Raw genomic sequence first — 13,576 nt, 5'->3', positions numbered from 1 at the left:
GGCAGCACTAACGTGGCATGTTCACATATTTAAGGGCTTGAATAAAAGCTTACTACGAAACCCTAAAACATTTCTTCTTCCCCACTTTGGCTTTAGAGTAAAACACTGACATTCTTTCGTAGACAGTTGAGTTTGGGTCTGTGATTTTCTAGTAAGAACTATCCAGCAAGTGGTTTCGGTTCCGCGAAGAGCTTCGGCAGATTTCAGGTAGCACGGAGGGCTGGCCAGGCCGAACCTCTGCCGGCTGGCCTAGTCACTGGGTCTGCAGCTGGGGTGGCGCCTGCTCTGGGTAGGCAGGTCGAGGAACGAGTCTTTGGCAGACCCCGAGGCCACAACTTCCCCAGGTCACTTCTTACCGCAAAGAGTGTCGTAGTAGAATCAGGGCCGGTCTGGATCCCTCCCAGCCCGGCCCCCGCTGGCAGTTCTGCGCAGGCGCGGCAGTCGTGCGACATCCGTCACTTACGGCGGAAGTGGTTTGTGCTGGGAGTTGGTGGCGCGGTGCAGGGCTCTTAGGAACGAACGGCTTGGGCGCGGGTAATCAGCTCCCTTTCCCCTTTTCTCTACCTCTTCTAGGTTCTTGGGAGTACGGCGGAGCTTCCGGACCTGATGCGGGCGCCCGGTCGTGGACTGTCCCACCCTGTTCCTCTACTGCTCGGGGTGCTCCGCGCCCAGGTGGGGGTGAGGGGCGGGGTCGCGGCTGGGCTGGACTCCATCCTGGTGTCTTCGTCTTGAAATCTCCCGGGTAACTCACGGTTTTTCTTGTTTTCCAAGACTGGTATCCGGGGACTGTGACTTGCAGGGTCCACCATGGAACCAGAGCAGATGCTGGAGGGACAGACGCAGGTACCAGAAAGCCCTGGATTCAGGGTGGTGGTGTGAAGCAAGGAAGAGTGGCTGATGTTTCTGTGACCGGTGTTTTGTTTTCTAGGTTGCAGAAAATCCCCACTCTGAGTACGGTCTCACAGACAACGTCGAGGTAACTTGAGCAGTTCCTATGCCGTATCTTTGCGTCTCTTATGAACTGGAGAAAACTTGGGTTTCATTTTTACTAGGTTGCTTTGCACAAGGGAAAACTTTATCGTCACGAACGAAATAGTATCAAATTATGGGAAACTTGTTTTATTAGCGGTACTAATACTTCGTGGTATGCAGACGTACACATCAGCTGAGTCGAGAGGTTGAATTTTGAAAATTATATAGAGAAACAAACATACATTACTGATGGAGACTCAGAATACTTTTGCTTGGTGGCTACTAATGCTCTGTTGGGATACTGCATTGGAAAAACTGCACATCACAATTAAGAAGCCCATTGTATTTGTAGCAGAATAGTGTGCTGGTGAAGTCAACATTTAGTAAATGTTGATATCTTCGCAGAGTTCAGTAGTAGGTGCCATTGGAAGCTATAACAGGTAGTAGACACTGTTTTTGCCTTACATGGTTGAGTCTGAATTCAGAGAGTACATGTGAAAAAATGTGCAAAAGAAGGTATACTTCTATAGAGCTTTTTCATACAGGTACTAAGAAGTTGCTGTCTAAAAGAAGAAGTTACTTTGTAAATGAATGAATAAATGCTGGAACAGTTGAATTAACCAGAGCTAGGTGGGATTGGTTAGGAAAACAGAGAGTTCCTGGAAGAGATGTGGGTGTTTTACGAGGTGGGTGGGGAGACATCATCAATAATTAAGTTTGGATAAATGAGGGCAGGAGCATTTCCAAGCAGAGTAGTAATAGTAATAGCTGCTAATATTAGTCCTTTTACTATGTGCCAGGCACACTCCTAAGTAACTTCCATGTATTTTCAGTCTTGCAAGGCTCAGAGAATTTGAGTAACTTGTCTAAGATCACTAGGAAGTAAGTGGAGAGCTGTGTGTTAAACCTAAGCAGGCTGACATTTTTGAGGTGGAATTAAATTGTATTGCTGATCTTGACCAACTACTAGAGTTCCCTGGCATGTGGAGTGACTACTCTCTGCCTATAAAATTGCTAGGAATGTTTGTTGGTTGGATTATCAGGGTTAAGAAAATCTGAGTCTTTTCATAATGCAGTTTTTAATTGAACTGCTGTGCTGAATCAGGTGAAGATACTTTATGCCACTTATCATTTAAGAGATTTCTTTTTAGGCATCAGCAGTCTTCTTGATGGTGCTTGTGTATGGAGGCAGAGCCATAATACAGTAGAGCAGTGATACCAAATGCTTTGTTTTTCAAACCCTCAGACCAATTTCCATGGTAAAGTGAGAAAAAAAATGAGAGTGGAGTGAGTACTGATGATACATTATTTGGTGATTGGTTTTCTTGCTTCCATAATTTTAAAATGCCTGTTCTTTTATGAGTTATGGTGATAGTAAAATAATAATTATGCTTGTTTGTTTGTAAGTTTTTACTTGGTAAAACAGAGTTAACAACCCTATGTTAGTCCCTTCATTCACTGTATTATTTTATTTTTAATTTACTTGTTTGTGATATCTCAGAGTCTGGAAACCACTACTCTACAGCTGCTGCTGCTGCTTTTTGTCTTAGAATTCCATTTTATGTCCATTATTGACTTACAGTTTTTTTAGGTTGTTGCTTTAGGACTTATCGGACGGAAGTTTAACTTCCCACAATTTACCTTCAAGTGGTATCATATCTTTTCATGTATGGTATAAGGACCTTATAACAGTATCCTTCCATTTTCTCTCTCCTTGCCTTTATACTATTGTTATCATATATTATATTTATACATATGTTATAAACCCTGCAATTGATTATTTTTATTTAAAAAGTCAATTATCCTTTTTATTTTATTTTATTAAAATTTTTTTATTGTTTACTTAACATTATAGTTACTTTATTGCTCTAGAAAATTTAGTTTTTAAAACTATCAGATTACATACATAGTGATAATGAGACTACCCCCCCCCCCAACAATCAACTGTATATTATGAGGCTTCTCTAACTTGGTAGATAACTATTACAAAATTACAAAAATAGCTGGTTACAGTTGAGCTATCAAGTAGGTATCACATTTCTGTAGATTGAAAAGTTGAATAAAAAGAAAACTGATGTTACTGATAAGTCGCTGAGTGTATCTGAGAAATCCAAGCTACATGCACACAGAAAAAAACTGGTTACAAAAACCATTACGTTACTCTGTATTAACATTTTGCAATGTTTTAAACATTTCCAATCATGCAACAATAATAAAGATCAAAATGAATTTTATAAAGGAGTTGATGGAAGCTCAACAAACGTATTTAACATATTATACAACTAAAATCACATCATAACACATCCAGTTCTCCCAAATTTATCTATGCATTACAGCATTGAAATGCACACTATTTCCTCCACAACTCCTCCTCTGGCCCCATTTCTATTCAATAACGTTATCTATATAAACCTTTCTGTTTAATCTTTTAAATCAGATTTGATGGGTAAGTATGTATAGTCTTCAGTATTTCAGAACAGATACCAAGTTTAGTCACATGCTCAGTCTTCAGTTACATTCCTTTCAGCATCTGAACTGCTGCAATTGTCTATGAAAATTCAAGCCTAAGAAACCGAGAAAACTGGCAGTCAAGAATCTGATCTAAGTAATTGTGTAAACTACAATAATACTAAAACCTATGTGTGCACATTTCTAGAAGAAGGATTTCCTATTTGAGAAATGTTACTCAATGGGTCTCTGAAAGGAAAACTGTCTGACTACTGCTCTTTGATGTAAAACGCTTAGGTGACCACAAGTATTTAACCCAATTGGCTAACAGTCTTACAGTTGGGCCTTTTAAAATATTCAAAGCCACAGAAGTAATTATGAAAATAAAATTTTGGAAGATCATAGCATAAGATACATATAGAATTCCTATTATAATGGTACATCCAAAATAAATCTGTCCTAACAAAGCAGCACAAAATCAATTTAAAAACAATTTGAAATTAAATAGTGGGAAGTGTTTTTGTTAAAATCATCAACCAAAATTACTGAATGGCAAAAGAATACTGTCTCAAAATATACTGAATTTACATGTTAATATTACCATAATGAACTCATGCCAGATATAAATTCAAGTTACTAATTAGATGAAAACGAATTTTAGAGCTATTTTTACAAGAGAAATAAACGTACTTCATGATAAAGGCACAGCAGCGTCTAAAGAATTTTTGGTACATTTATCACAAGATTTAAATTTCCTTAACTATTAACAACACATTACAATAAAGTTTCTCAGAAAGTGTTTAAAAGGCTTGATTTAACATGCCAGGAAAATGATTATTTTTCTTTTGAGATGCATTTATGTAAATTATGTAAATTGCAGTGAGGTCAGTTTTACACCTGGAATTAACCATTCCTAGCAGAAGTACCAGCAGCTAACAGTGCTTATTTATATTACACATAACTTAGCTGGATGTTAAACTATGCAACTGTTGGTGCCAGTCTGCTTATAAAGACAATGCTCTGGAGACGAAGTCTTCTCACAAACAGTGGGCAAGCAGGTTTCATTATTAGATGTTCAACAACAATCCTCTGTTCATTAAACAAGGTCCAATAATATGGATTTCTTCTAGAGGAGTATCGAACAGTAAGCAATCTATGGTATATAAAAGGCTGGAGCAAACTTCCTTGACCCCTAAAAAGCATTAAAACTGTAGCAGGCATCAAGAATATTTCACGACAAGCAATGAATTTCAGAATATTCTGTTGATTAGCGCTGAATTTATCCGAGAGGTCTCAGCAGAGGTAAACTATTTGCACCCTTTGCATCAAGGCACCTTTTTCGTGTATGTGGCAGTATGAAGCGAAGAAAATAACAAGACTGGGAAATACTCATTGTAACGGGGTAGGAATTGAGAAAGATGAGTGAACAAAACAGGTAGTGACAGCTGTCCTCTAACAAAGCCTGGGCCAGGAATGCTCTGCTTAACTGGAAGTGTAGTAAGCTTTGGTGCAGCCTCAGAGCACTAGCCAGAGCATTTGCCAGCAAAGCACGTTGGTAAAAGCTTGCTACTTCATGCAACCCAAGAAGAGGCAGAACAAAGAGCAGTAAACTATGAACAAGCGAGAAAGCAACATTGCCGTGGCCAGTTTATTGGCCGTGATGAATTGCATTGCGCCCGCCTCTTGGGGGCCGTTCGGGGCCGTGTCCACCATGGGGGACTTATTACACACGCGTCTGGGAGGCTGTTCGGCACACCCGAGAGCACAGCTGGGTTTCTAGAAAGACCAGAGTGAAGGCGGAGCTGCGGAGCAAGGCCCAAGACGGCCGACCTAACGCCGCCGGCTCCAGGTTATTGCTGAACCCGGAAGTGCTCCCTTGACTTCCGTCCAATTATGTTTTTAAAAGAAATTTGAACAGTACGAGAAAGGAGTGTTTCACATTTATCTGTGTAATTGTCATTTCTGGGTTCTCCATTCTTTTGTGTAGATCCAGCTGGTATCATTTCCCATCCTCCTGAAGGGCTTTCTTTAACATTTCTTGTAGTGGAGGTTGGCTGGGAAGGAATTCTTTAAGGTTCTGAATGTCTGAAAAGGTAATTATTTTGCCTTTGCTTTTGAGGTATTTTTGCTGAGTATTTGCTCCACTGTCTTCTGGCTGACATTGTTTCTGCTGAAAAGTCTGCTATCATTCCGATCTTTGCTCCTCTGTAGTTAACGTCTTCTCTTTGTGCTTTTAAGATTTTTTACTGGTTTTAAATAACTTGATTATAATGTGTCTTGGCGTAATTTTTTTTTTAATGTTTCTTGTGCTTAGGATTCATTGAGTTTCTTGGATCTTTGGGTTTAGCGTTTTCATTAAATTTGAAAAAATTTCAGCCATTATTTCTTCAAATATTTTCAAGTATTTTGTTAGCTTAATTTACTAATTCTTTCCTTAGTCTTCTTGAACATATGGAATATATTATAATAACTGGTTTAATGGCATTGCCTATGCTATCTGTATCATTTCTGTGTCTGTTTCTGTGAATTGGTTTTTCTCTTCATTATGGGTAATTTTTTCTGCTTCTTTGCCTCTCTGGTAATTTTTATTGGAGGCTGGGCATCATGAATGTTACCTTGTTGGGTACTGGTTATTTTTGTATTTCTTCATATACTCTTGGGCTTTGTTCTAGGACTCGGTTAGGTTACTTGGAAACAATGTGATCTTTTGAGGTTTGCCTTTAAGCTTTTTTAGGTGGGACCAGACCAACCTTTAGTTTAGACTTAATTTCTTCCTCTTGTGTATTCTACCCAGTGCTTCATGTGTTATGAGGTTTTCCCATCCTGGGTCACAGGAACATGAACTACTCCTGGCCTGTGTGAGCTCCAGGGTTTGTGCCTCCTGCTTCCTCCAAGTGGTTTTTTCTTCTGGCCTTGAGTAGTTCCCTCACACATTTTGTAAAACATTTTGTAAAACATTGCAAAATGTTAATACAGGGTAACGTAATGGTTTTTGTAACCAGTTTTTTTTCTGTGTGCATGTAGCTTGGATTTCTCAGATACACTCAGCGACTTATCAGTAACATCAGTTTTCTTTTTATTCAACTTTTCAATCTACAGAAATGTGATACCTACTTGATAGCTCAACTGTAACCAGCTATTTTTGTAATTTTGTAATAGTTATCTACCAAGTTAGAGAAGCCTCATAATATACAGTTGATTGTTGGGGGGGGGTAGTCTCATTATCACTATGTATGTAATCTGATAGTTTTAAAAACTAAATTTTCTAGAGCAATAAAGTAACTATAATGTTAAGTAAACAATAAAAAATTTTTAATGAAATAAAATAAAAAAGATAATTGACTTTTTAAAGAAAAATAAAAATCAATTGCAGGGTTTGTAACATATGTAGAAATATAACAATAGTATAAAGGCAAGGAGAGAGGAAATAGAAGGATACTGTTATAAGGTTCTTATACCATACATGAAAAGAGGGGACTACTCAAGGCCAGAAGAAAAAACCACTTGGAAGAAGAGTTCCCTCACACTCATGCTCTGATAAATACTCACTTGAAAACTGGAAGGCAATCTCTTAGTCTCTTTCTATGCAACTCTCTCCTCTCTGTGAAAGTTTCCTTTTCAGTACTCTTCTCTGCAAGTTCTAGTTCTCTTGGTCTCCCTGAATTTTCAACTCTGTCTTCTCAACTTAGGGAGACTTCAGGGCTCTGCTTGGGGTCCTTCTCCCTGGGTTTTGTTGTATAAGTTCTCTAGGCAGGATGCAGTAAGCTGGGGCAATCATAGGATTCACCTAATTTTTCCCCATTTTTGTGATCACTGTTCTACACTCTTAAAAGCTTAATCTCTGTGTATGTGTGTGTGTGTGTGTGTGTGTGTGTGTGTGTGTTTGTGGTTGGATATACATTTGACCCTAGAACAACCCAGGTTTGAACTGGATTTTTTTTCAGTAGTAAGTACTGTAGTACTACACGATTTCCAGTTGCTTGAATCCACGGATATGGAACTGTAGATACAGAACCACAGATATGGAGGAACAGCCTGTATAAAGGGCCAACTGTAAGTTATAAGTGGATTTTTGGCTGGGCAGAGGGTCATGTTGTTCAGGCATCAACTGTATATTTTTTAGATTAATTCAGGATTTTGACTTTACTGAAAGTAAGCATAGCAATTGGCACATAGTGGATAATCAGTAAATGTTTAAATGAAATAAATGAGAGGATTTGGTCAAGGAGCTTATTATAGGATCTATCAGAGTTGCTTAGGCATTGCTGTTTCTTTTTCTTTCTTTTTTTTAAAAATTAATTTATTTGGCTGTGTTGGGTCTTCATTTCTGTGAGAGGGCTTTCTCTAGTTGTGGCGAGCGGGGGCCACTCTTCATTGCGGTGTGCGGGCCTCTCCCTATCGTGGCCTCTCTTGTTGTGGAGCACAAGCTCCAGACGTGCAGGCTCAGTAGTTGTGGCTCATGGGCCTAGTTGCTCCGTGGCATGTGGGATCTTCCCAGACCAGGGCTCGAACCTGTGTCCCCTGCATTGGCAGGCAGATTCTCAACCACTGCGCCACCAGGGAAGGCCCATTGCTGTTTCTTAATGAAGGTATTGGGATGTCATGTAATTGACTAGTTTTTATCATATATGGGTATTTGTTGAAATTTACTGGTGAACTATAAGTTTCTTAATTCATGGGCAAATGAAATAACTGTTTCATACATTAAATAAGTATAGGTAATTATTTTTATTAAGTCCAAAAATTAGATTGAAAAATCACAAGCAAAACTAGACAAGTTACCTGACATAGTTCTGGCAAGTGTTTTTGGAAAGCAAGGTATGTATGTTGTAGTTATATGCTTAAAGTTTTTTCTCAGTTTTTACAAAATAAAATTTTCTTTAAAAAAATTAAGTGTAGAATTTTTTTGTTTGTAATCGTTGACTATCCAGTTCTAGTATGATTGGAACAAATTTCATTTAAATGAAAGTGCTCTTAATAGTGTTTTGTCTTTGAGATAGCCACTTATTTCTAAATTTCTGAAATGACAGATTTTCAGAAGACGGCAAAGTTTTCCAGTAAAGTAGTTTTTGATGCTCTGGATGTCAGGTGAATTTATATGAAAGGCCCAGATTTTGGGGGGTTCTTAGACGGAGGAAGTGTAAGTCATCATTTCCGAAACATCATTTAAATATCACATTAATGATCTTTCCCATATTAGTCATTTCTTCTATTTTTTGGCTAATTTTACTTTATATTTTTTCTTAAATTTACTCATTTTTAAAAAATCATAGATGCATTTGTTTAGAAAAGAAACAAATGGAAAAGCATTCTCATTGCTGTAGAGGGTAACTGTAAAAATGAAAACAGTGAATACAAAACAGTGGTAATAAATTTTAGCTAGATTCTGTTGCCAGTTGAAGTCTCTAAGCTGAAGCCTGCTCTCTGTTAAGAAGGGAGTTTAGCAAGTGTTACAGAAGTGTTAAAGACATGTTAGTGCCAAACTGAGACATTGTCCTTGATATTATCTGTGATAAAAGAATTGAAACAGGACTAGTTTTCTCACTGTGATTCAGTGTTACTTAGTGTCATGTCCAGATTTTTTGAAGCACATTGTAAGAAGGTGTATTCTCATGAAGAAAAGAAAAGGGACTTGTATTTATTCCTAAAAAGGCAGAAAGAAAGAGAGAAAGTAAGTGTAGGATCTGGAGATACGACATTAAAAGAATGAGATATTATGGTGCCTTCAGAAAATGCTTGAATGAAATTTAGAAATGGGTCTGATTTTATTTTGGCAGAAAGATTTGCAGTTCAATCAGCTTTCTAGTCATTGATTTACATTTTCTATTAGTTTTATATTTCCATTAATTTTGGTTTAGCACTCAAAATAATCTAGTTATTTTTAAATATTCATGCATGTTTTTTGAATTCACTAGAGGATAGTAGAAAATGAGAAAATTAATGCAGAAAAGTCATCAAAACAGAAAGTGGATCTCCAGTCTTTGCCAACTCGTGCCTATCTGGATCAGACAGTTGTGCCTATCTTATTACAAGGACTTGCTGTGCTTGCAAAGGAAAGGTAAGATAATAGTGTCTGCAAATGGAGTTACCAGAAAAAGCAAAATAAAAACTTCCCTAGTTGAAATATCATGAGTTATGTATAGTTATTTTTTTTACTATATAAGGAATTTATAGATACTGAAGTTTTTTAAAAACAAGTCAGCCATAATCTCAATTAAGACACTTATTTTTCTACTAGTCTTATGCATATTTGTAATCATGGTATACATGTAATTTTATATCTCCTTTTTACTTAAAATTATAAGATAAAACTTCTTCCATATCTTTACAAAGCCTTCATGATTATAAATGAAATTATAGTATCACAGTTAACTTAGCCATTTTCTTGTTGTTGACCATTTAGGACCAATTTCCTTTGTTATTATTGATCACCAGGTAGTTTATCTGTTTTTATACCCTTTTACTTTTGTTTAATTACTTTATGATAAATACCCAAGAATTGGTTTGCTATTTCAAATGACATGACTATTTTTATAGTGTTTGACACATAATATCATATTTCTGTCCAAAAGTTTATACTTAAAATTCTTCAGGTGTCATCGTAGCCTCAAGTGCATGCGTGTTATAAACTTTTTTTTGCCAAGTTTTTTAAATTTACATTTCTTTTTGAGCACAATTACAGTTTTTCTCTTTTCTGTACATGTTTTCTGTACAAAAGTTCTTTTTGTATAAGTAAATCCAATAAGAAAATTTTGTTGTAAGTTACATTAGTCAACATTTATTGGGTGTAAATTATGTTTTTCTCAAAGACTAATAATGAACACTGTAGTAAACTGACATAACTTGATAAGGAACTTGATGGAACATATCTGAGTTATTTAGAATAGGTGTATTACTTAGTTTTATTTTTTAATTAATTTATTTTTATTACTTAGTGTTAAGTTAAAAAATTAAATGAATAAACAAGTATTTGTTTTGGATTGTTATATTTATAAAATAGGATTTATTTTTGACTGCAAGATATGTCTTGGCTCTACTACTGACAATTAAAATATGGGCATCTTTTATGCATTTTTGTTCTTTCTCTAAAGAAGGCCAATATATCAGAAATTCTAAATATTACTTTAAATGCTGGAAGAATTTGAAGAAGTTTTACGGTAACATTCTATTGGTAAATACAGTTTTTTTTTTTTTTTTTTTTTTTTAGTAAATACAGTTTTTAAGGAAGCATTCTAGCAAAATAATTCATCAAATTAACTGTAAATATTATGTAACAAGTATTGTCTCTGTCTAGTTAGTTCAAAAGGTTGTTTAAAGTGCTAGGAGAATGTTTTGAGATCATTGTAAATCAATTCTAAATATGCCTTTTTTTTTTTTAAAAATATGCCTTTTTATAGTAGGGTTTAAGGTAGATGTTTCCCCCAACTTTTCATCTTTGGACCTGTTTTATCAGCAAAAGCAACATATGTAAAAGTGATAAATATGAAATAACACCTCTTTATTTTATTAAAATTTTTTTTCCAGTTTTGAGAAAAAATTTACATACGTCACTATATAAGTTTAAGGTATACAGCATGATGGTTTGATTTACATATGTTGTGAAACGATTACCACACAGGTTTAGTTAACATCCATGATCTCATATATACATATATACAATATATACATATACAATAAAAAGGAAAAAAAGAAAAAAATTTTCTTTTTTGACAACTTTCCTGTATATCATACAGCAGTGTCAGCTATAGTCGTCATGTCGTACTTTATACCCCTAGTACTTAGAACTGGAATTTTGTACCACCTTCCTCCAACAACCCCTCTCTCTCACCTCTTAATTTTGAAATATGTTTAAGGAACTTCCCTGGCGGTCCAGTGGTTAAGACTCCGTGCTTCCACTGCAGGGGGCACAGGTTTGATCCCTGGTGGGGGAACTAAGATGCCACATGCTGCACGGTGTGGCCAAAAAAACAGAAAAAAAAAGATGTTTTCATTATGGGACAACACATTTAAATTAACACGTCTCGAATATAAATTTCTAAATTTTGGATTTCTTTTCCCTTACAGACCACCAAATCCCATTGAATTTCTAGCATCCTATCTTTTAAAAAACAAGGCACAGTTTGAAGATCGAAACTGACTTATTGGGAAGAACAGAAAAATTTGGTTTCCACTGTAGATTTACATGATTAAGAGGCAACTTTAATTGCCATGATTCCCCCCCCCCCCCCATTTTGGAAGTATAAGAATCATCAGGACAGCAGAACTTATTTTGGAGTTGCAGAAGAAGACATATCTCCCTTATTGATTTAATCACATACTTATTTAATGAGTGTATTCTGTGCAGTTTTTTCTCAGATTGTCTTTAACTTTGTTTTTAAAATGACCTTCAAAATAAACTGTTAAAACATCATCATCTTACAGTAGTGTTTGTTCTATATGACAAATATTTTATGTGGTTCAGTTGTTTTCATGTATTACTTATTCCTTGTGTCTTAGAATGCTGCAGAGTTTTACAACAGTGTGAAAATACACCAGAGTCAAGTAGAATATAAAAAAATCTCAGCCAGTTTTTCTAGCGTTGTTCCTGGACCTCTTGGAGGGTAGGATTTGGACATCTTCAATTTTTAACAAACATCACCAGTGATTCTAACGCACAATAAATTGTTTTTTTTTTCACAATAAATTTTGGAGTGCTGTTAAGCATTGCAGAGGGTGTACAATATCCTTCAATGCTATCAACCTTTATGGTATTAATATAATAATAGCTATCATTTATTGCAGTTCTACTATGTGTCAGGCACAGAACTATTTTATTTGTTATCTCTGATGTAGCAATTCTGCAAAGTAGATGTTGTTATTCCCATTTTGCAGATGAGGAAACAGATTTGGAGAGGTTAAGCGACTTGCTCAAGACCACACTGCTGGTAAGTGCTTGAACGGGCATTCAAACCCAGTTCTACCAATGTGCTGCTGATAGCTAAGTGAGAAGTACTTGTACTAGTTAACATATTGCTTCTTTTCGCAATAAAACACACCAGCTAGTCCTTTTTTTTGGGTCTGCTCACTTTGTCCTGTATGAAGAAATTGAGATAATGCACTAGCTCAGAAAAGAGAAAATTGAAGAGAGCCAGGAAGGATAAACATTCGGTGGAGCAGTGGTTTCTTAGCTGGGAGTGATTTTGACCCCCCTTTCCCCAAGGGACATTTGGCGATGTCCAGAAGCATTTTGGTTGTCACAACTGGAGTAAGGTGGGATTCTACTGGCATCTAGTGGGTAATGGCCAGTGATGCTGCTAAATATCTTAACTATGCGCAGGACAGCCTGGGTGCCCCACCCATGTCCAAGAATCATCCAGCTCAAAATGTTAGTAGAGCTAAGGTTGAGAAACCCTGCTTTGGAAGCATATATTAAAGACATGTCTCCAAGCTAAACATGTGAAGGCAAAGTTAGAAATTTAATGCTGATGAGGTGTGTCTTATAGTTCTCTTTAATATAGGAAAAACATTTCAGTAGGAGTGACACTTTTGGGGAGGTGATATGATGGTTTTGATATACATCTGCAGATCTATAGGTTTGAATAGGAAAAACCTGGAAATATTGAGCTCTCAATATTTATGCTTATGTAGTAGTTTTCGTAACTATTAATTTCATTAAATTTATTTTGGTGATTTGACTAACTCATAAGTTAATCTGTCTATGTCTTTTAATGATATTTTAATATTCGAGTAAGTACTAACTGGGTAGTCTTTTTTTTTTTTTTTTGCGGTACGTGGGCCTCTCCCGTTGCGGTGCACAGGCTCCGGACGCTCAGGATCAGTGGCCATGGCTCACGGGCCTAGCCGCTCTGCGGCACGTGAGATCTTCCCGGACCGGGGCACGAACCCGTGTCCCCTGCATCGGCAGGCGAACTATCAACCACTGCGCCACCAGGGAAGCCCTAACTGGGTAGTCTTTTATTAAAGCAACAATAATTTTATCTTCTTAACAGTTCTTCATCAGCGATTCACATCAGAGCCACTTGTGGAACTTTTCATATATAAATATATATAAAAATATATTAAAAAATATAAATTATATCTCTCTGTGTTATATATCTCTTTTATACATCTATATATCGATGCGTACCTGGATCCTGGAGAGCCTGATTCAACTGGG

General features: G+C 36.6%; 1 protein-coding gene and 1 pseudogene across 3 annotated transcripts; one reads left to right on the top strand and one right to left on the bottom strand.

Moving 5' to 3' along the window:
• The first annotated feature begins 469 nt into the window (after positions 1–469).
• DPY30 (dpy-30 histone methyltransferase complex regulatory subunit) lies at positions 470–11,822 on the top strand. 2 transcript variants are annotated; one of them, XM_082851639.1, is made up of 5 exons: positions 470–534; positions 772–843; positions 929–976; positions 9,336–9,478; positions 11,485–11,822. In XM_082851639.1, the coding sequence occupies exons 2-5, from the start codon at positions 808–810 to the stop codon at positions 11,555–11,557; spliced, it is 300 nt and encodes a 99-aa protein (XP_082707765.1). In that variant the 5' UTR covers positions 470–534; positions 772–807; the 3' UTR covers positions 11,558–11,822. The 2 variants fall into 2 exon arrangements, with proteins under 2 accessions (XP_082707765.1, XP_082707764.1); XM_082851638.1 differs by having other exon boundaries at positions 486–672.
• LOC309969748 (transmembrane protein 33-like) lies at positions 2,913–5,994 on the bottom strand (annotated as a pseudogene). Its single transcript has one exon. The product of its transcript is annotated as a transmembrane protein 33-like (transcript).
• Positions 11,823–13,576: the final 1,754 nt, after the last annotated feature.

This window comes from Leucopleurus acutus, assembly GCF_964270905.1.
Source record: "Leucopleurus acutus genome assembly, chromosome: 12".
In the NCBI taxonomy this organism is placed as follows: domain Eukaryota; kingdom Metazoa; phylum Chordata; class Mammalia; order Artiodactyla; family Delphinidae; genus Leucopleurus; species Leucopleurus acutus.
This window is presented reverse-complemented; position numbering and strand designations above follow the sequence as displayed.

Coding starts and splice junctions, on each gene's coding strand:
- DPY30 (XM_082851639.1), top strand. CDS start 808: ATGGAACCAGAGCAGATGCTGGAGGGACAGACGCAG. Junction 977..9,335: donor GTCTCACAGACAACGTCGAG/GTAACTTGAGCA, acceptor TGAATTCACTAG/AGGATAGTAGAAAATGAGAA. Junction 9,479..11,484: donor GCTGTGCTTGCAAAGGAAAG/GTAAGATAATAG, acceptor TTTCCCTTACAG/ACCACCAAATCCCATTGAAT.